General features: G+C 50.7%; 1 protein-coding gene across 1 annotated transcript in view; it reads left to right on the top strand.

Annotated features, from left to right (window-relative positions):
• Positions 1–22,430, top strand: part of met (MET proto-oncogene, receptor tyrosine kinase) — a 39,924-nt gene that overhangs the window by 5,389 nt on the left and 12,105 nt on the right. The window contains exons 3-5 of the mRNA XM_056598681.1: positions 16,914–17,117; positions 20,918–21,043; positions 21,185–21,410. Coding sequence (XP_056454656.1) covers positions 16,914–17,117; positions 20,918–21,043; positions 21,185–21,410 — 556 coding nt within the window. The remainder of the gene's footprint in view (positions 1–16,913; positions 17,118–20,917; positions 21,044–21,184; positions 21,411–22,430) is intronic.

Here is a 22,430-nt window from a genome sequence, read left to right as displayed (position 1 = left end):
CCCTAGCATCGCGCCGGCTAATAGATTTACAGCCCCAGTGGCAGACGGCGGGTTGGCTGGCCGTCACCTATCATGTCTTACGATAGACGATAACAGAGAGGCCATAAAGCGCCGGCCGTTGTAAACGCCCCAGAGAGACCCAAAGCAGCCCCGGGGTTATTTCAGCCTCCACGGCCTCGGCGGCTGCCTCGGGTGGCTGAAGCGCTCGCAGGTCGCAGTTTGGATGAGGTTGAAAGCTCCGGCGAGGGGAGGGAGGAGGATGAAGGTTTAAGTGGTGGTTGTCAGACCCGTAGTTCCTCGCTCAAGTTTAGGGAAGCCAGACATGATAGATGATGTAAGGATGAGTGGCTCTCTTTTAGCCCTGCGCTGTGATGGACTCAGCCTGCGTGCGGCTCTCCTGTCTGCGCTGCAGCGTGTGCAGGCCTATTCTACTCTCGTCTGGACGGTGGCCCCCCGGCTTACAGGCAGGGCTCCGGACGGACAACGTCTTTCGACGTTAAAGGATGACTCTAGACAGCGCCACTTATCGAAGCATGTTTGTGCTCCTTGTGTTCTGACGGGCGAGCTATGGGACCACTGTGTCATTCTGCTCTGGATGAAGACGTTATTTCGACAAGAGGCGGTGGTGGTGTCATGTTGACATGAGGGACGTTGATGCAAAGCAATGTGGCGAAATAAACGATACATTGCAATAAATAATTTACCTTTATTTGAGATATGAATGCGTAGAAGTCATCAGCTTATAGGCTTATAAAGCTGTAACATACAATGTGCGAAATTACAATGTGTAATTTTGCAAATATGCCAATGTCCTTGTCATAGATAGATAAGAACTTTAGAAATTGCACTTCCAGCAGCAGCAAACACCACGTTACAAATAGAATAACAACAAATAGAAACAAATAGAAATGTGTAAAAGTACAAATCGTTTTCGTCACCTATTGAGTAGGAGAATCTACCTGATCAGGTAGATGTATAAACTCAGTTTTATCTCTGACGTAGGGAATGCAACTTTAGTTTTACCAAACTATTTCATTAGGCGTTCATTGTGCTCCTCATAGATATCCTGCACATCCAAAGGTTATTTAAACTATTGATCCGGCTGACAGAATGTGCTGTTACTTGACAAAATTGGTTTGTAAAAAAATAGGCCATTTTCTATGTAATAAATACTTTAGAGGAACCGAAAACCCCGTCCGATGCCTAGCAACCATCCTCATACATCTGTAGAGTGAATATGAGACACTTTAGACCGAACGCAAAAAAAAAAAGAACTACGTTAGAGATCAAAATTATCATTGCGTTACCATTGATTCCGGGAACAAAAAAAAGAACCCACACACCAAATGCTGATTGCTTTTAAATTCAATTTGGGACTGACTGATTATAGTGTGTGTAATATAATTCAAACTGGGCAACATTTTTGGACCATGGTCATTTTAATCAGCCCGCCTTTTTTAATGAACGCTTTGTAATCGCCGGTTTGAAATCAGATTTTAATTTCCATGGCCACAGAGTTCGAAGAAAACGTACCCTCCAAAGATCTCCCCTTCTCGCTTATATCTAATGGTTCCTGGTTAGTACAAAAATAAAAACATAAATCTAAATGAATCCAGTGTGTAGAATCCGAAGGTAATATAATCCAACACCAGTCCTGGGGGCAGGGAGGATCATGGATTAGATCTAGTTTAATGGTCGGAAGTGGAGCCCAATCCAACCTGCTGGAGGATGAACCCATGAAGACACAACAAACGTAAGCGTGTGTTCAGTGCAATGACCAGCCAGCAGGGAAACTGAATTACCCCCAAGGGAACCAACCACTGCATGTGATTTGTGTTCATCAACACATTTCTATTATTCTATGTTTGATAGATGTTAAAGCCTCTTTGTCTATGCCTTTGGGTTTTCAGGTCAGGCCAAATCAGTCAGACTGATGCATCTCCCTCAGGGCATCTATCCTGGAGATAGCCCTGAGGCTATCCCATTAGCCTAGCTTCCTCTCTTTATTGTACACTGCAAATGTATTACTGAGTGGATCATACCACTGGGAAGCATGCAAAAATGGACATTGAATAGTCTGTTTCAATTGAGCTGTCTCATTTGTTTATTTGAGTTACTCTAATTCATGCAGTGCTCCCTGACTCCGTTAGTGAGCCAGTTATACATCCCTCATAGTGCCGTTTAAAAAAAAATAAATCAAGGCTTTTAAGACATTGGCTGAACAGTGATTACTAAAGATCACTTGAGCGGTCACCAGTAGCAGCGATCCTATTGGTCGACCGGGCCGGTAAACAAAGCTGAAGCGTACCGCTGCCGATCCCGTTGGCCGCGCTGTGGTTGTCACGCTCTGGCTTAACATGCCACAACCTGTGAATACTGTCACTAAGCTGGGCATTAATTCAGCCTAATTCCCCCCCCACCCACATCCCTGTTCTGGCAGGAGAGGAATTTGCAATCGCCCTCCGACCATCAGATCCGCCCACCAAGAAACCACTTTCCTCACCGTGACTCCACCTCATAGCGTCTCCATCGCGCGCCCTCCAGGTCGGAGCAGGAGCAGGAGGGCGGAGCTGCTGTTGAGCAGCACGCCCTCGCCCCCTCGCCCCCTCGCCCCCTCGCCCCACCATCCCTGAGAGCTGGTTTAGCCTTGCATGACTGACACCTGTTGGTGTGTGTGTGTGTGTGTGTGTGTGTGTGTGTGTGTGTGTGTGTGTGTGTGTGTGTGTGTGTGTGTGTGTGTGTGTGTGTGTGTGTGTGTGTGTGTGTGTGTGTGTGTGTGTGTGTGTGTGTGTGTGTGTGTGTGTGTGCATCGGGACCAGGGCAGCGCTGGGTGATGGCAGCAACGTATTGGCCGTGGGTTCTTGACCTCGGAGGCGATAGTGAGCGGTTGAATGGGAGGAGGGTGACCTTGTCCCCTGGTTTCCCCTCAGCTTAAGATGAACACATAAAGGAAGCGTGTGAGGAGGAGACGGAGGCCTCTGTGGTTGTTCCCTGGGTGGGCTCCCGCTGAAGGGGAGCAGCAGTGCTGGTATCCCACAAGCCTGGGCTCGCTCACGGGCCTCCATCATCCAGGCAGAGCCCAGTGCTCCGCTGCCACCTCCACAGTTCATGTTCTCCAGGTGCCTGTCCTGTCCTGCCCTCCTCACTCATCAGCCCAGCAGCTTTCTGATAGGAAATTAATCATGGAAAAATCCACACACACAAAGATACTGGTACGTCTTGCCTCGATAACAGTTCCACTGTGTGTGTGTGTGTGTGTGTGTGTGTGTGTGTGTGTGTGTGTGTGTGTGTGTGTGTGTGTGTGTGTGTGTGTGTGTGTGTGTGTGTGTGTGTGTGTGTGTGTGTGTGTGTGTGTGTAGGAGAGGGAAGGAGCGGTATGGGTGAACAGGGAGGACAAAAGAAAGGGGCAGAGAAATGGAGAGTTACGGCAATGGGTAGATTAGGATCTGTTATGTTTTTCACTGGTACCTACGCACTTACAATACGACAACCAAATGGTACGCCTAGTAGGCACATGCAGCAACAAGCACACATGCCCGTATACACACACACACACACACACACACACACACACACACACACACACACACACACACACACACACACACACACACACACACACACACACACACACACACACACACACACACACACACACACACACACACAGTGTAGTAGTTGTAATGTTATTTGTTGCTTATTGTTGATAATTAGAAACACAACCACCAGGGACTCACTCACTCACTCACTCACTCACTCACTCACTCACTCACTCACTCACTCACTCACTCACTCACTCACTCACTCACTCACTCACTAACTCACATAGCCCTGTACACCGAATCATTGAGGCTGGTGTCAATTATTCATGTAAATTCATATAAGACTAATTGTTAGCTGTCAGACAAGCGCTTGTGATTTGGTTTTGTTTTCATCCCCCCGACAACAACATCTTTTAATAAACAAAAGAACACACTATGAACCTTCACCCTCTGTTCTGTGCACATCTGCCAGCAATTCCAACACAATTCCAGCCCTACGTGTTTTCACATTCGGCCAAGGCAAGTGTTTATTTTAGCTCTTAAAGAGTTAATCATTTGCGAGAGGGATAGAAGTTCTGGTTGGTAAAAAAACACAGCATGTGTGTCTGTTAGTCAAATCCTGCAGCCTTCTGTGTGCACGTCTTATCAGGCTCTCTAGATAAAGATGGAGTCGTTAATACCATGGCTGTCTCCGCTTGCAAGCTGTCTTCCAACTACCAGTGTGGGAAATAACCTCCACGAACCATAAGGAACAACGAGGGGGGGGTGGGGGCCCTGGGAGTGGCGGCTGGTCATCTTTATGGTTATATTTGTACACTTTGAAGGGGCCCTGAACCCTGTTTAGGGATGTGGTTCTGCGTGGAGCCCAGCAGGCTGTTAACCGTGCAGACCGGGCCGAAGGCAGTGCAGCTCATAAACAGCTTCACGAGTGTGTTCCACACATAACACCCTGGTGCTTGTTTTGGATGCTTGGCTTTGACTGCTTCTTACGGTAACAGACGAGATACTTTACCTGGAATGCACTCTTACAAAAAAGATATTGGTACAGATTCTTAACATTTCAAAAATGATTATTCTATCATATTCGGTTGCAAAAAACATCATTTAGTGAAACTTAAGGTTGGAAACTTGAAACCCTACAAGCTTTGATGTTACAAGCTTTTTGCGTCCATGAAACGCTCCATTCAGTTGAGTTTCCAAACTCTGGGAAACAATGCAACTATAATTCAACCGTCCACTCACAGTAATGGAAGCTTTCACCTTTGTGAAAGCTTGTCTCTGAAGACATTTCCTAAACGCTTCGTCTTCCTACCCACAGAGACACTGGCCAACCCCGCCAAAGCAGCCCCGGGCTATGTATGTTGTTTGGTTACATATGAATCTGTCTTGGTCTGATGAGCATCATGAGTCATGACTCTACATCACGACCATGTCGTGCCCTCGCCACTCCTCTATTTCACCGCATGATGAAAGAGTTCCTCATCCTCTGCTCAAACGGCTCTTCTAGTTGAAGAGCCCCCCCCCCCCCCCCCCTCCCACCTGCCCCTGTGGACGTGCCTCTTCTCCATACCCCCCCATACACCTGTGGTACCAGTGGCAGCCTAGCTCCCTCCCTGTTGGCCCTACCTGTGGTACCAGTGGCAGCCTAGCTCCCTCCCTGTTGGCCCCACCTGTGGTACCAGTGGCAGCCTAGCTCCCATCCCTGTTGGCCCTACCTGTGGTACCAGTGGCAGCCTAGCTCCCTCCCTGTTGGCCCTACCTGTGGTACCAGTGGCAGCCTAGCTCCCTCCCTGTTGGCCCGACCTGTGGTACCAGTGGCAGCCTAGCTCCCTCCCTGTTGGCCCTACCTGTGGTACCAGTGGCAGCCTAGCTCCCTCCCTGTTGGCCCTACCTGTGGTACCAGTGGCAGCCTAGCTCCCTCCCTGTTGGCCCTACCTGTGGTACCAGTGGCAGCCTAGCTCCCTCCCTGTTGGCCCTGGACCTCTGCCTGCTCATTTGGAACGGAGTCGGTTCAAATAAACTGCGGCAATGTTCGTGAGACAATTAATGACTTTGGATTAGGCGCTCGCATTAGGATATGTTCTCCCTTTAAATGACCTGTCAAGCAAGTTTTGCTCTCAAGGCAAATTCACTGTCATATGTAATGTAATAAAAACGAATCCAGTAGATTAGGCAAACAGCCCTAAAGCAGGTGGGGCGACAGTTCACCAGGGAAAGAAAATAGTCTTCAGGCAACAGAGATCACTCATTACATGCTCGCTGCATTTTTGATTATTAAGGCAATGCTGGATAAATACACATAAGGCCCACATGCTATAAAGGGTTTTAGAGATGACATTCTTCTTTATTGACCCTGCTAGTATAGCTGAAGGATATGAATCTCATATCCTTCAGCTATACTAGCACACACAGACTCATCTTATATGGATTCCAGCTTTGATAGATAGAACAACGTAGGTGCGCCTTAACAAACCAGTGGGTGGGTGTTGTCTGATGATGGATACTGTTGCAGAACATCAACGTCAAATCTGTGTTAGCAGCCTTCTAAAGTTGGGTGTTGTATGCAGTTTAAACCGCTCTCTAGCACAATGCTGGCTGGTGAGATGAGATTATGGGATTTAGTCATCAAAACCAGACAGGACTTCCCTTTTTGTACCAAGAAATGTTCCATCTCTTTTATTCCAGTGGTTATTGAGTTTCCTTTAGCAGCAGACTCGTTCTCCAACACCCTCACTACAGGATCACATAAGTAGGGGGACACCATTCCACAGGCAAAGGGCTCCCCAGACTGGGGGTTGGGGTCCCTGATTCCATTGACTCAGTAATCCCCCCACAATGGGGCGAGGGGATTGAGCCTGAATGTGGTCAACAAGCATCAAAGGGAAATAAAGACGAACACGACCCCCACGACCACCTAGGCCCTCCCCACCCCACCGCCCCCACAACTCTACCCACCCCCCCCCCCCAGCCCACCCCACGATGCCCCCCCACTCTGAGACAACGGCCACAAACCAGGGTGCTGGGGGCTGGGCTGGTGGGGTCTTTGGGTGTTGGGGTGTTGGGTCTTTGGCTGGTGGGGTGTTGGGTCTTTGGGTGGTGGGGTGTTGGGTCTTTGGGTGTTGGGGTGGTGGGTCTTTGGCTGGTGGGGTCTTTGGGTGTTGGGGTGTTGGGTCTTTGGCTGGTGGGGTGTTGGGTCTTTGGGTGGTGGGGTGTTGGGTCTTTGGGTGTTGGGGTGGTGGGTCTTTGGCTGGTGGGGTGTTGGGTCTTTGGGTGGTGGGGTGTTGGGTCTTTGGGTGTTGGGGTGGTGGGTCTTTGGCTGTGGGGTCTTTGGGTGTTGGGGTGGTGGGTCTTTGGGTGTTGGGGTGGTGGGTCTTTGGGTGGTGGGTCTTTGGGTGTTGGGGTGGTGGGTCTTTGGGTGTTGGGGTGGTGGGTCTTTGGCTGGTGGGGTGTTGGGTCTTTGGGTGGTGGGGTGTTGGGTCTTTGGGTGTTGGGGTGGTGGGTCTTTGGCTGTGGGGTCTTTGGCTGGTGGGGTCTTTGGGTGTTGGGGTGGTGGGTCTTTGGCTGTGGGGTCTTTGGCTGGTGGGGTCTTTGGGTGTTGGGGTGGTGGGTCTTTGGGTGTTGGGGTGGTGGGTCTTTGGCTGTGGGGTCTTTGGCTGGTGGGGTCTTTGGGTGTTGGGGTGGTGGGTCTTTGGGTGTTGGGGTGTTGGGTCTTTGGCTGTGGGGTGGTGGGTCTTTGGGTGTTGGGGTGTTGGGTCTTTGGGTGTTGGGGTGGTGGGTCTTTGGCTGTGGGGTCTTTGGGTGTTGGGGTGGTGGGTCTTTAGGTGTTGTGGTCTTTGGCTGTGGGGTCTTTGGGTGTTGGGGTGTTGGGTCTTTGGGTGTTGGGGTGTTGGGTGTTGGGGTGTTGGGTCTTTAGGTGTTGTGGTCTTTGGCTGTGGGGTCTTTGGCTGGTGGGGTCTTTGGCTGGTGGGGTCTTTGGCTGTGGGGTCTTTGGCTTAGGGGTCGTGGGTGTTGGGGTGGTGGGTCTTTAGGTGTTGTGGTCTTTGGCTGTGGGGTCTTTGGGTGTTGGGGTGTTGGGTCTTTGGGTGTTGGGGTGTTGGGTCTTTGGGTGTTGGGTCTTTAGGTGTTGTGGTCTTTGGCTGAGGGGTCTGGGGTGTTGGGGTGGTGGGTCTTTGGCTGTGGGGTCTTTGGGTGTTGGGGTGGTGGGTCTTTAGGTGTTGTGGTCTTTGGCTGAGGGGTCTGGGGTGTTGGGGTGGTGGGTCTTTAGGTGTTGTGGTCTTTGGCTGAGGGGTCTGGGGTGTTGAGGGTGTTGTGGTGGGCTGGGCTCAGCAGTGCCCAGCGTTTCAGAGGGATGGTCTCTGCAGGCTTTGATCACCTCCCCGCTTTGAGTCATAATGCCGGAGAGACAGACAAGCTTATACCTGAAGGGGCTCAGCTGCTGTGGGGAGATGGCGCCTCCACGCCTGATGGAGGGCCGCTGCTGATCATCACAGTGGTGCCTCCACGCCTGATGGAGGGCCACTGCTGATCATCACAGTGGTGCCTCCACGCCTGATGGAGGGCCGCTGCTGACCATCACAGTGGTGCCTCCACGCCTGATGGAGGGCCACTGCTGATCATCACAGTGGTGCCTCCACGCCTGATGGAGGGCCGCTGCTGACCATCACAGTGGTGCCTCCACGCCTGATGGAGGGCCGCTGCTGACCATCACAGTGGTGCCTCCACGCCTGATGGAGGGCCACTGCTGACCATCACAGTGGTGCCTCCACGCCTGATGGAGGGCCGCTGCTGATCATCACAGTGGTGCCTCCACGCCTGATGGAGGGCCGCTGCTGATCATCACAGGGAGAATTAGGAAGGAGCATTCCATCACAACATCCTGGGGGCGTTAGGGTTTCGTTGGATGGCAAAATTAGTTTGTGTCATGTTGATCCATTTTGGGCCATTAAGTTTTTATGGATGGGATGGGATTGGGTTTCATTCCTGCACACTCTGAGAGGGCATTGCACACGTTCCAGCCTGTTTAATGTTCAGCATAAAGGAAGACAACATCCCTTGTCTTTGTGTCAGAACACATCAGAAACTCATAGCTGCTGGCTGTGTGCTGGCGTCAGGGTGTGTGTGTGTGTGTGTGTGTGTGTGTGTGTGTGTGTGTGTGTGTGTGTGTGTGTGTGTGTGTGTGTGTGTGTGTGTGTGTGTGTGTGTGTGTGTGTGTGTGTGTGTGTGTGTGTGTGTGTTGCACAAGGGGCCATGTTGCTTTACAAAATCCAGAACAATCTTCCAGCTTCTTAACAACCAGTGCAGCCCTGGGACACCAATGGGAAAAATGGCTGCCGCGCTGCAAGTGTGCTCGAAATGCATTTAAACGGTTTATGAGTCTATTTTCTTAACATCGGTTTTCATAAAGCGCTGCATTCAGCAACTCTTTGATGAGGTTTCTGGGATGTTTATTTTTGCTGCACTCTTGAGCTGCGGCTGCATTCCCAAGCATAACTCCCACCGTATTGCATTAGCTTCTTCTTCGAGACACTTGGCACACAAGGTGCATACGCCATGGAATGCAGCCCGGCAATTAACACGACCGAGTCCTCTGGGAACCGTCCGTCCCGCCTTGCTCCCGTCCTCCGCTCTGCCCTTTTGCTCCGGCGTCCATCTCTCTCCCCGGGCCGGGGTTTGTTTCATTTCCCTCTGCCCGGTGCTGATCCGCTATCGGTATTGAAGCGTAGCGTGTAGAGCCGTGCCTGCTAGATCCCATCTCATCTGATCAGGGAGCGAGAAAGAGTCGGAGAAAGGAGACGGGCTGCGGGCCCTGTTGTTGTCTGCCTGGTAATCGTCTGCCTCCAGGCACCCAAACACTGGGCTGTTGACAGAGCCAGGTTATTGGGATCGGGTTGGAGATACAGACACACACACCATTGCATGCATGCAAAAGTCACACAAACACGCACACAGAGACACACACACGCTTCCCGCACACCATTGCATGCTGACAGACACACACACACAAACGTACACACACACACACACACACACATCATCCCATATGTGAGAGCGAAACCTTTAATCTGTCTTCCTGCACCGAATCAAAATATATGAGAGCCAGAAAATGAGTGTGTGAAGGGGGTGGGGTCGAGGGAGATAGCAAAGAGAACGGACAGCAGACATAAAGATGAAGAGGGACCGATACAGCGGGAGAAATGGAGGGAGACATTCAGAGAGAAATTCATAATACACTCAGATAAACTGTCATAGATAAACATGTCCCCGGAGAGGCCCGCAGACTGCAGTCTTCATGTCTGTGCCTCAAAATGAGGGATAGGCCCTGAGTTTGTCTCCCGCCGATGGATTTGATTATTCCAGATTCCTAGGAAGCAGGAATCTGGACAACAGGTTTTTTTTTCCCATTCTATTGTTTTTTTATGCTGCATAACTTTTGAATCGTGTGGATTGTTTTTCACGATTTCACGGTCTTTGACAGCTGGGAATATTTCTGAGAGTGCCTTCCTTAGCTTTAGAAGCCAATTAGTTTGGAGTCTTTCACTGAAGGGGGCACAGTGGTGTAACAGCCGGAACCCCCGAGTACCCCAACATAGTGGCTGCACCAATCAATACGAGAGGCTAATGAAGGCCTGGGACTCGGCTGAGGGAGTAAGCTAATGAAGGCATGGGAGTAAGTGATGAACAGCGCCGCCAACTCCACATCGCCTACCAAGCAATAATTCTTCGTTTACACGGGCGGGTGTCTCGCACTAATTAAAGGCATGCGCTTAGCTGGTTGCTGCCTCCATGGAAACCTCGCCTTGGAGTGTAAACTACTGAGAAATATATCTTTATTCATGATCAAACTAAAACTAAGATATAATAATGATGTATTTATTTGATATCTCTTCGTATGTAATGAGACGTATGAAACAAGTTGAATTTGCATCAAAACAGGCAACCCATGAAAAGAACAAAACATTACAGAGAATGTGCTTTCCCAAGAGTCTGGGAATGAAGCAACGACTGGAGGCAAACCGCAACATGCAATACCTGCACCTTGATATTCATTTCCCATGCATAGCCTTGTGTAATGTTTTTCACGTGGCACATATGAGTGCTTATGAAAAGCACTCCCGGGTTCGCCTGTGATCGCAGCATGCAACCCTATATGGCCTGAGGGATGAGGAGACAGTGTTCGTGTGGAGCACAATAAATGCCATGTTGGGGAATTGTTTGGCAATGTGTTCCAGATGAATGGCACTATATGTCAGCGTCTGATGCTGCTGTAGCTAGTGTCCCGGGGAGAGACGTTGAGCTGTTCTCTGATCCTGGATTGCTGCTACCGTACGCCAGAGCCGTTCAACGCCGGTGTGAGCGGTGTCGTTGGTGGGCCGGCGAGGGACAGAGAGAAAAATATAAAAGAGGGTTCAGTGATTAGCGCCCCAAAGTACGTCTCAGTGTGTTTATCGCCTGGCCCGCTCTCCAGAAGTGGCCGCTGAGACGCTGTTGTTGATCTACGCGAGAAGAGGGGAGCTACGACGGTCAGGGATGATGGACGGCTCGTCACCAGAGACTCTGATGATGTTTTGCGTCTCTGGAATGAGGCGCAGCCAGCCTCATGGTTCAGACGCGGCGCTTCATGAAGTTCAAATGATTTGTGGTCCCATACAGCCCCGGCAACCACACACACACACACACACACACACACACACACACACACACACACACACACACACAGAGAGAGACAAATATGAAGATTAACAACACTGACAGCTGTGTGTTTGTGTGTGCGCTCAGAGGAGGTGTGTAAGGCATTGAGCATTTTAGAACTAAATTGTGCGAAGTTTGAGTGCTGGAGAAAGAGCATTCGATGGAGCCTAGTGAAACACAGGAGGCGCGAGAACGGGTCTTTAGAACAGGTGTTCTAGAGACCCGCTCTCGCGCCTCCTGTGTTCTAGAAGCTTCCAGTCTCTCTTTCCATGGCTCTCTGTCTCTGTCATTCGCTTTTGCTCTTTCTATGAAAGAGTATGAGTTTTTCTACAGATCTTGGATATATGTAAAAGTGTATTTTTTTTACACAGTGAAATACATCAGAATTCAATTGTATATAGATTCAACAAACGTTATTTAGTGCATTAATCTCAGACTGGTATGTATAATGACAATTATATGTTAAATAAAGTGAATAAGATAACATAGAAATCCATCATTCTTGATTAATAACTCAAACAAAAAAATGCTAAACAAAAATGTACGATGACCAAAAAACACATTTTAAATGAATAGCTGTACATAGTCAAGAAGAGACTAGGGTGTCTGTGACCTCAATACTCTGGAGAGAAGCTGAGCAGACACGCGGATGCACAGTTATCCGCACATCAAGGAAACAACTGCATGGGCATGCAGATGAACTTACACAGAACATTAACAATGAAAAGAGCGAACAATGAGTGTTACCAGCATATTTGCATGTGGGCACGAAAAATCACGCATACACTCACACACACAGACACGCATACACACACGCACACACACACACTGAGACACACACATTCACACGTACACACACAGTCACACATACACACACAGTCACACACGATACGGTCATTATCGCTGGGAGTCATGTTGCAACATTGCCTGTGTTTGAGTCCATGTGGAGTAAAGCCTACCCCCATACTATCACACACACACACACACACACACACACACACACACACACACACACACACACACACACACACACACACACACACACACACAACCACAAACTTCCACAAATGTCCACATACTCACACACTCGTTTCCACAAACATAGCCATATGCGCCATTCTGCATGCCTGTGAATTGAGCTTTCGGTAAAACGTGCATTTCCACACACCCCGACGACAGGCCAGCCTGGGGGCTGTCCGAGCCCTACAGTTGCCCCGGGCCCCGGGGTCAAAGGGCTGTTATTCTAGTGCGAGAGCCAGCTGATGCAGGCTGGTGCCTGCAGAGCCCTCGTCTGCTCTCTGCCCGGCTGCCTCTTCGCCTTCAGGGCAGTAGAACCCCAGAGCCAGCCCTGGGGTATCTGAGGTGGTGCTTTGTGCTGCTCTGATGGCAGGATGCTCTCATGCTTACAGGTGTTGGATAGTTTGTGAGGCTCTGGGTTCGAACCCCCACCCCCACCCTGACGCTTCCCTGAAGGTTTAGGGCTAACCTATCCTAACCCATTCCTGCTTATTCATTTCATGTATCTAAGAAATATTAGTTTTGAATAAAAGCTGGCAATAGGACATAATACAAAACATGAACATTACTTTGTGGACTTGCTTCAATGCAAAGAATGGCTGTACTGATTTGCATCTGTTGACATCTGTTGAAAAAGTTAAAACCGGTTGAAAAGGGGCTGCAGTAATGCAGGCAAATATCATGCATGTGTTTGAATTATTTCCCCCTCACGTATGGAAATATCTCCCCTCTCCGTCTCGTTCAGCAGGTTCTGCTATTGTTGTGGATATGTTGTGTTCGAGCCTCACTCCCCATCTCATTCTGCTCCATTTAGAAAAGCCCAGAGCTCCTGTGTTTTACATTTATCATTTATACGGTTATACGGTTATGGTTCGAATGGTTCCACACCACATCCACTAATAGTGTCAGAATCTTTCATCTTTAAACAGAATAAATGTTTTCAAAAAATAACCAGAAAACGGGACGGCACCAAAAACGACCTCAGCCAATGAGAGGCGGCGGAGCCATTGTGTTTAACACGTCGTCTTTGGTTTCCCTTTAATAGCCGTTGCAGTGGGGAGCCCTGCAGGTCAGACTGAGCAGCGTAGAGTGACTATTATAGTGAGCCCCAGCGCTAGCGCCACGCAGATCTGCTTTCACTCCCTCTCGCTCTTGACCTGTGTTCTGCCGGGGGCCACGCAGCCTTGTGACGCTGCGTGGCTCAGCACTGAAACCCTAGCACTGGTCCGTTGTGTGTTCGGGACAATGAGCTGGGGCTGCTTTAAGTGTGTGTGGGGGGGCAAAGGTGTGTAACATCTCGCATATCGACCCCTCGGCGCCGGGTTTATACGGCAGAACAACACGATTGTGTTGAAGAACGGCCATCGCTCACTCTTGATGTCGTTCCGTGCCATTGAGGTCACACAGAAAGCGGTGCTTTTGGGAGGGGTTTTGTGGCATTGGCAGTTCTGCGTATTTTCTGACCGCCACGTCGAAACCCAGACCAGCTCTGTCCCGGGAGGAGGCCGGACTGCGTGTTCTGGAAGCGTCCGTCTGTCCATTTTGTCTCTGAGCCCACGGCGAAGCCAAGCATAATAGCGGCAGAGCTTCAAACAAGGCCTGAAAAAACAGCTGTCCAGCCGCCAGTTTTCCCCGCCTTGATCTCCTCTATACCTTCACACAGGCAGGGGACGGCTCTCCCCCTCTCCCCTCTCCCTCCCCCTCTCCCCTCTCCCCTCTCCCTCTCCCTCTCCCGCCCTCTCCTCTCTCTCCTTCTATCTTTCCCTCCCATCACTCTTTCCCTCCCATTACTCTGATCTCTCTCTCTCTCTCTCTCTCTCTCTCTCTCTCTCTCTCTCTCTCTCTCAAACACACAAACACCTTTATGAGGCACGTTTGTTTGCTTTGAAAATACATAACCACACACACACACACACACACACACACAAAAGCATGTGTGCACAAACTCGTAAACACACACACCACCGGGGTGTTTTTGGAGCAGCATGGTGGAACGGTGTAATCTGTGTGGAGCCCAGGGCCATGATGGCTCTATCTCCCTGGGTCTGGAGAGGGGCCCTGGGCTCGGGGGCCTTTCCCAGGGTCTCACATGTGCTGGCTGTTTTTTCTCCTCAACATGCTGACAGAAGAGTTTGATATATCATCCTCTGGCCTGAATACGTTAGGCAAAAGAAGAAGCTCGGCATGGACGAGATTTAATGTGCACAAACACGATTCCACACGTGCTTACACACACACTTAGACACACACATACACACACACACCCCACACATCAAAGGGCCTGTCTGTCAAGTATTCTAAATAGAGGGAGAGACGGTTCCTTTCTCCTCCCCGTCACTCCTCTCCTCGTCCATCATCGCGGTTGTAGCCGTCTCCACCTGACATGTTTGTCTTTGTCTGTGCTGTAGCTTCTGTTCACTCAGGGAGAGCGCTGTAACGCGTTCCCCTCCATGCATGTAGTCCATCGTAAACCTAGGAGCGATCAACGGAGCACATCAAACACAGCGTAGCTCTGCCACAGCAGGGTGACGGTAGCACCGCGGCCCAGCGGAAGTCTACTGGCTTGCATTGTTCTGCTGTAAATGTCATGACCTTTGTTTGGGCCCCGGTCGACACCACTACCCCCCTCCTCCCCCCACGGCGTCACCCCAGCCCCTGCATGACGGGCCCCCAGAATACCCTCTCATTAGATGTATTCCCCTGCCCATTGTTCTACTCTTCAAAGCATCGGTCCGTAGGTCTGCGTGCTAAACCCAAAACACATCCGTGTGCCTGTGAGCCCTACAGGGCATCGTAGCTCCATGGGGGCATCAGGCTAATGGCTGTCATTACATGCTTCCTTTGAGCCACCAATTACTCTAGTTCACACTATTACCTACCAGGTTCACCATTAAGTCTTCTTGTGCAGCTCAATGGCAAAGGCCTGATGAGGCTGATGGACACTTCAGTGAGTGCTTTCAGTGTTTCTCATTGGCTGTCAGGATTAGGGGCTATATTCTCTGTGTTTCTCATTGGCTGTCAGGGTTAAGGGTTATATTCTCTGTTTCTCATTGGCTGTCAGGGTTAGGGGTTATATTCTCTGCGTTGTCATTGGCTGTCAGGGTTAGGGGTTATATTCTCTGTGTTCTCATTGGCTCTCAGGGTTAGGGGTTATATTCTCTGCGTTGTCATTGGCTGTCAGGGTTAGGGGTTATATTCTCTGCGTTGTCATTGGCTGTCATGGTTAGGGGTTATATTCTCTGCGTTGCTCCGAGGCCACGGCGGCAGGCAGAGCTGAGCCTTTCTCTGACAGCAAGGTAACCAAAGGGGCATGTAATGGTTTCCCCCAGCCTGTGCAAAGCCCCCCCCCCCCCAGCCCCCCCTGTGACCCCAGGGGGAGAGCGAGAGGTCATGGGTAACTAACACTGTGTAAGTAAGAGTGGAGGGGCCGGTCATGTGACCGGGGTCAAGGACCTCCAAGTGCCACCAAAAGTCCGGCCCGTCAATAATTAACGAACCCGAGGCAGCGTTGTCGCTCGGCCGTGACTAAACACACAGAGAGCGGCACAGCAATGGATCAGGAGGGGGGGGGCGCCTCCTGAGTGTACAGTACAGCAGGACTTAGAGTGTAAACCGCTGCATCTGCCCCTGGTACACAGATTAGATGTCACGGTAGTGGTAGGTAGTGATACGGCCGAGCTCACAGCAGGGGTCTCCCTGTCGGGGTCAATCTGTACGCTAAAGGAGGAAAATATATAGAATGGGATAGCAGGTATAACATAACAAGGTCACCGTGTACGGGACGGCTAGTGAAGGGCGGGGGAGGGGCAGAGCGGGCGGGGGGGGGGGGGGGGGGGGGGGGGGGGGGGCTGGAGCCAGGGCACCCTGCCAAAACAAGAGGATGAGAGGGAGGGAGGGAGGGAGGGGGGCGACGGGGCTGGGGGGGGGCGACTGATAAGGGGAAAACGTCTGTGTCCAGATCGGCCCCTGGCTGGCGAGTCCCCTGTATGAGGACTGTATGAGAGAGAGAGAGAGAGAGAGAGAGAGAGAGAGAGAGAGAGAGAGAGAGAGAGAGAGAGAGAGAGAGAGAGAGAGAGAGGATCTGTCCGCTGCGTCTCCACGGCCGAGTACAGCTCAGAGGGGCGACCGTTGGCCCCGCAACGAGCTCAGCCCGATGAAAGACACACACACACACACACGGGGCCCAGACATGGAGGCAGGCCCTGCTCTGACACAGTGCTATACTAGCTGTGGTTTCAGCGAGTGCCCCCCCCCCCCCCTCGGTGACATGCAGCTATGAGGTCGTCGGTTTCTTTGATGACGATTTGATGATTTTACAGTTCCTTGTTTTTTCCCCTTTGTGTCTTTGCCCACTTTTTGAGAGCCACGCGTCACTTTCTTATTTTTGACATCTCCACGGGACCAGCTCGATCAGGACGAGTGCAAAGGGTTCAGAGCTACGACCTAAACTGTAACGCACCTCGTCTCTACTGCCTCTCACTGCAATAAAAACACCAGCAGACCTTTTGCATGCGTACATCGTACAGTGGAAGAACCCAAATATGGTCATCAATATGGCCATCTCCTACTGTGGTAGATCTATTCCTGCTCTCGTCCTAACCGTACTATATTCATGCATATATCATGTTGAGGGAATTAAAGGACGTGCTCTTGTGGTTCCCCTAGACCTCTTCGGACGACTGCGGCCTCCACGAGGGTCTCAACGAGGGCAAGGAGGGCGAGTACCGCCTGGAGGTGGTGCAGGACGCCCAACGCCTCGAGTACTGGCAGAAGGACCTCACCGACACCCTGGTCACCTCCATCTCGGTGGCCATGGTCCACGGACACATCGTGGCCTACCTGGGCACCGGGGACGGCCGCCACATCCAGGTAAACCCGGCCGGACCAACCGCAACCGCTGACACCATTCTGTACGGGCGTGTTGGCGTAAGGAGGCTTTAAAAAAGAAGAAGAAAGAGAGGCAGGTAGTCATCCCTATTTGCATTGGACATAGAGGCGGTTAGGCAAAGAAGGAGCCCCTCGCCACACCCCCCCCCCCCCTTCTCATGTCTCATGTAAATGAGAGCAGACCTTTGAGGCAGAGCAGGGAAACGGCGGTTCTGAAGCCCCAGGAGATGGCAGGGAGGGGTCGTGACAGGTAGACCCTGGCAGGGGAGGGGGGTCGGGGATGGGAGGGCTGTGACCCCCCTGTGGGGTGCGTGGAGGAAGAAGCATTCTTGTTTGTGCACTCGTTGAACTTTGACCCCCATGCCCGGTGGGCCAGCTAAAGCCCAGCTTTGTGATGTCTTCCCTGACATCTGGGCAAACAGAGCTGGTTTGGAAGGAGCAGATCTGTACTGGAGTCCATTTGGTCAAAGTTAGGCTTTTAACCCGAGGTTAAAAACGGATGCATGTGGAAAGCCTTTTTCTTTTGAGTGATTGGATGAGGTTTAGGGTGCACCATCCCAGCCTGGAACGTGAAAGCATAACAGCAGGCATTCAAATACCAATACATGTCCTATATGATATTCATAGGCCTTTTGTTCTGTCTTTTTCTCAAAGACAACATGTTCGAACATCTTGCACAGTCTAGCGCTGTTGTACGTCCCATGTCCTGCTCACCTAAAGATTAGCACATGTTCCTGCCGCAATGTCTTGCATAATGCAGAGACAACGGAGACTAGCTTTGCGCTACATGCTAACACACACATAGCACATCATGTTCCGGGACGCCGTAGCTTAGCGACGGTGCTAACGCAGGGCAGTGTCGCTACACGCTACACGTTGGTAATCACTCTCCGTGTAAACATAGTTCCTCAGTTGATACGTGCTGTAGGGCGGCTGCTGAGTGAGGCACTGCTCAGACGGGGACTGATGCACGGCTGATGTGCACTCAGAGAGCGGCATGCAGGATCCTGCTTGTTTTTAAACACAATCAGAAAACCAGTGGTTGGAGAAACGGCCGACAGCTGCAAGGGAGGGGGGGGTGACCCAGGGGTGGGGGTTGGGGGGGTGGGGGGGTTGGGCCCGGTGGGCACAGGGGGCTTACGACCACAACGGCACGTTAATGGTGAATGGACGGTCCTCGATGACACGCTCGCTCAGGCACGGCAGGCTATAGCGCCCGGCCCGGGCCCCCAGGCAGCTGTTGTCCTCCCTCCTCCCTCCTCCCTCCTCCCTCCTCCCCCCTCCCCCCTCCCCCTCCCTCCCTCCTCCCTCCATCCTTCTCTCCCCTTCTCTTTCCTTTCTTGTGGTTCGCTCATTGTCTCAGGAAAACCAAGAGGGAGAAGGGGCGAGGGAGCAAGGAGACCAGCTGGGGCCCGCTGCCAGAGAGAGAGGGAGGGAGGGAGAGAGGGAGGGAGGGAGGGAGGGAGAGAGGGAGAGAGGGAGGGAGAGAGGGAGAGAGAGAGAGAGAGAGAGAGAGAGAGAGAGAGAGAGATGAAGGAATGAAGAAAGTAAGGTAAGCCTTGATAAGCGACCAAAAAGTAGAACTAGTGAAAAAGCCCACAGAGCTAAAGTAGGTATAGCTCTGTGGAAATCCTGTTCACCTGTGGTGTTTTCTCTACATGTAAGCTCACCCACACACAGGACCGCTAGATACAACCACAATCCACACCGCCGCTTGCTCAACTGTGGGTCATGACAGTGTGTTCTTATTCCAACATCACATGACCTCCTAACCAGAACACGACCCGTCAGAGAAACTAAAACTGCCAGGAGCTCAAATATTTCTGTGCACCCAGTGTTGCCATTGGTCCAATTGTCTCCTGCCGCCTGCCATACTGAACACATAGGAGAGAGAGGGAGAGGGAGAGGGGGAGAGAGAGGGAGAGGGAGAGGGGGAGAGAAAGGGAGAGAGGGGGAGAGGGAGAGGGGGAGGGAGGGGGAGAGAGAGAGGGGGAGAGAGAGAGAGAGAGAGAGAGAGAGAGAGAGAGAGAGAGAGAGAGAGAGAGAGAGAGAGAGAGAGAGAGAGAGAGAGAGAGAGAGAGAGAGAGAGAGAGAGAGAGAGAGAGAGAGAGAGAGAGGTTAACGCAGTGCTGCGTCCTGCCGGACTCTAGCTGAGGGAGATCTTCCCACAGCTCCAGTCTGTTGGAGTAACACAGACCCTGTGTTTATACGAGACCCCCCCCCACAACCCCCTGCTAATACAATAAGCTGTCATTCAGCCTGCTATTAGCTCCAGAGAGAGGCCTATTCTTATAGCAACTCTCTCTTCCTCTCTCTCTCTCTCTGTTCTCTCTGTCTTTCTGTCTGTCTGTCTGTCTGTCTGTCTGTCTGTCTGTCTGTCTGTCTCTGTCTCTGTCTCTGTCTCTGTCTCTGTCTCTCTCTCTCTGTCTGTCTGTCTGTCTGTCTGTCTGTCTGTCTGTCTGTCTGTCTGTCTGTCTGTCTGTCTGTCTGTCTGTCTGTCTGTCTGTCTGTCTGTCTGTCTGTCTGTCTGTCTGTCTCTGTCTCTGTCTCTCTCTACCAGTGGTCCTGGCTGTTAGACATCAGGAGAAAGGTGAAAGAGAGAAAGAGCAAATTTCCACAAAATGCTGAGGCTGGTGTACATCATGAGTGTGTGTGTGTGTGTGTGTGTGGTATGGTGGTGGTGGGGCAGTGTAGTTAACAGGTGTGATGTAAACAGTACTGTACATGGGCTTCAGAGACCACAGGAGGCTATTAGAAAGCTTGTTCTCTCTCTCTTCTCCTTCATCACAACCCGGGGCCGTAACCAGATCCTAACACCAGGGATAAATGTTCTACCAGGTGTGACAACTGCATTGTGTGTGTGTGTGTGTGTGTGTGTGTGGAAGAGGGATGAGGGATGAGGGGGTCTTCATGTTTTAAACACCTCAAGAAGTGTCAAAGTACATGTCTCTCTCTCTCTCTCTCTCTCTCTCTCTCTCTCTCTCTCTCTCTCTCTCTCTCTCTTCTCTCTTCTCTCTTCTCTCTCTCTCTCTCAGACACACACAACCATACAGACAAACACACACACACACACATCATACACACAACTCTAACTACTTGTCGACCCCCCAACCCCCCATCACAGTGACCCAGAATGCCTTACTTTGATTAGCTTCCCTGGGAGAAAACCGTGAACTTCTCTTTTGCCAGCCATCCACATATACATAATCCACACACAAATATAGTCAGAGTGCTGCTGTCGAAGCCCTCAGGCCTTTGTTTGCTATAAAACGTTGTCCCTGGGCCACTGTTGTACTGCTTCAGCTTGGAGGAAAATCGAGTTGTTCCGCTTATTTTTTTAGCGTTGATGCAGCTCTTTCTACAGCTTTATTACAGAGGCATCTCATCAGTAACTGTCCTCAGTTCAACCCCTGTGTCCTCTGAAAAGATTAAACGATACGAGCGCCAAATTAATATTTTGCCAGCCCCGTGTGGATATCGTCCTCTACCAAGGTACAGGCGAGCCACAGGACAAAGGGCCCTTGTGTCCCGGTGTGGGTCTCTACCGTACTGCAGCAGTTGAGCCCTGGTCGGTCACCTTAAAGGAAGGTTGAAGCCATCCAAACGCCCACAATGACCCCCACTGTACACTGAGCTAACGCAGGATAGTACCGCACGCAGACGCCCTTCGGAGGACTCTGGGAAGACTTCTTTGCGTATAATAGAAGATCTGGTGTTAGTATTGAGTCTTGAAGGTGAGTCAGCTTGTGGTGTTGTACTGACCCCCCCCCCCACTCTGCCAGGTTCTCTTCTCCAGGGCCGCGTCCCCCCATGTGAACGTCCGTCTGGACTCCAGGCCGGTGACCACCATGGTTCTGCTGGACCCCGAGGGGCCCGGGGGAGCCCTGCTGCTGGCTACAGGCAGCAAGGTTGCTGCTTAGTCCGCTTCACACGCACATGGCCTCACAATGTTCAACTATGCATTCAACGTTTAAGTTTGATATTAATTTGATATAAAATGTCATATTATTAAATGCAATATGAACCCCCTCCTCCCACCCACCCATTAGATCACAAAGGTTCCTCTGACCGGTCCCGGCTGTGGTCAGCTGACATCCTGTACTTCCTGTCTGCTGTCGTCGGGGGTGACAGGATGTGGCTGGTGCGGCGACCGTTGTACGAGAGCCAACGAGTGCCCCTTGACCTCCCGCTGGACCCAGGACTACTGCACCCCCGTTATCAACAAGGTAACGCCATGGCAACCGGGGCAGCACCACTCACCACAGAGTTGGATCTGAAAACGTTCTTTTCATTTATTAAAAAAAAAAAGGAAAAAGAACAGCAAGTATGACGCATCATACGGATACACATAACTGGAAACAACATTACTTGTAAAGGGTCATAAACAATATTTATAGTGTCTATGTCCGAAAAGGCTAGAAGCAGCATTAGTCTTAGTAAACAGTCAAGCCTTAAGTTTTGGTTTGACACTGTAGGGTTGATGATGATGATGATGATGATGATGATGATGATGATGATGATGGTGGTGGCAGGGATAAAAAGATTGATGCCTGATGAGGAGGTGGGCTGTTTCTCTATATTCAGTGGGTTACATAGGGAAAAGAGATATTGAATGATGAAAGTGAGACAAAAGAAGACATTGAGCTCAGGCCATGGAATAGCATCCATCTTAATCCCATCCTTTTATAGCCCGTCTCCCCTTGTGTCTCTCGTGTCAACCTGACCGGTAGAAAACCTCACTGGGGCAGAAGTATTTAACTTCCCACGCTGATGGTAAATGTCTCTGTTTAACACATCACCTGGTGAATTTAGGACTGGAGTCATAGTTAGTTTGATTGAAATATAATACCGCACTTTTGAACACGTGTGTTGTGTGTGTGTGTGTGTGTGTGTGTTTTTGTGTATTTCCGACAAGGGACTGGAGTTGATTATGGTTTATATATATATATATATGTATATTACATGATAAGGTTGGATTACAACAAACTGCAGGGTGCATAACTGCCCTCATCGTAGACTCTGGGAAGTGGCTGAAACCACCGGGATCTCTGCATTTACCCCACAATGATTACAGACCTTCTGGGTATTTCTGTATATTCCTGCTAATCAAATGACAACTCTGAGCAAACCTTGGCTACCTCTTGCACAGCTCATTCAACGGGAGAAGTCGAACCGGCTCGGCCAAATACACCACGTAGCGGAATACCAAAATGGTGGAGTCAGATTCCCATTCAGGGCAACAAAACAGCCCTAGTACGGGGGAAAATATATTGTCTAAAAATGGCATTTGGAGCT

This window comes from Gadus chalcogrammus, chromosome 9 (genome assembly GCF_026213295.1).
Source record: "Gadus chalcogrammus isolate NIFS_2021 chromosome 9, NIFS_Gcha_1.0, whole genome shotgun sequence".
Taxonomy (NCBI): domain Eukaryota; kingdom Metazoa; phylum Chordata; class Actinopteri; order Gadiformes; family Gadidae; genus Gadus; species Gadus chalcogrammus.
This window is presented reverse-complemented; position numbering and strand designations above follow the sequence as displayed.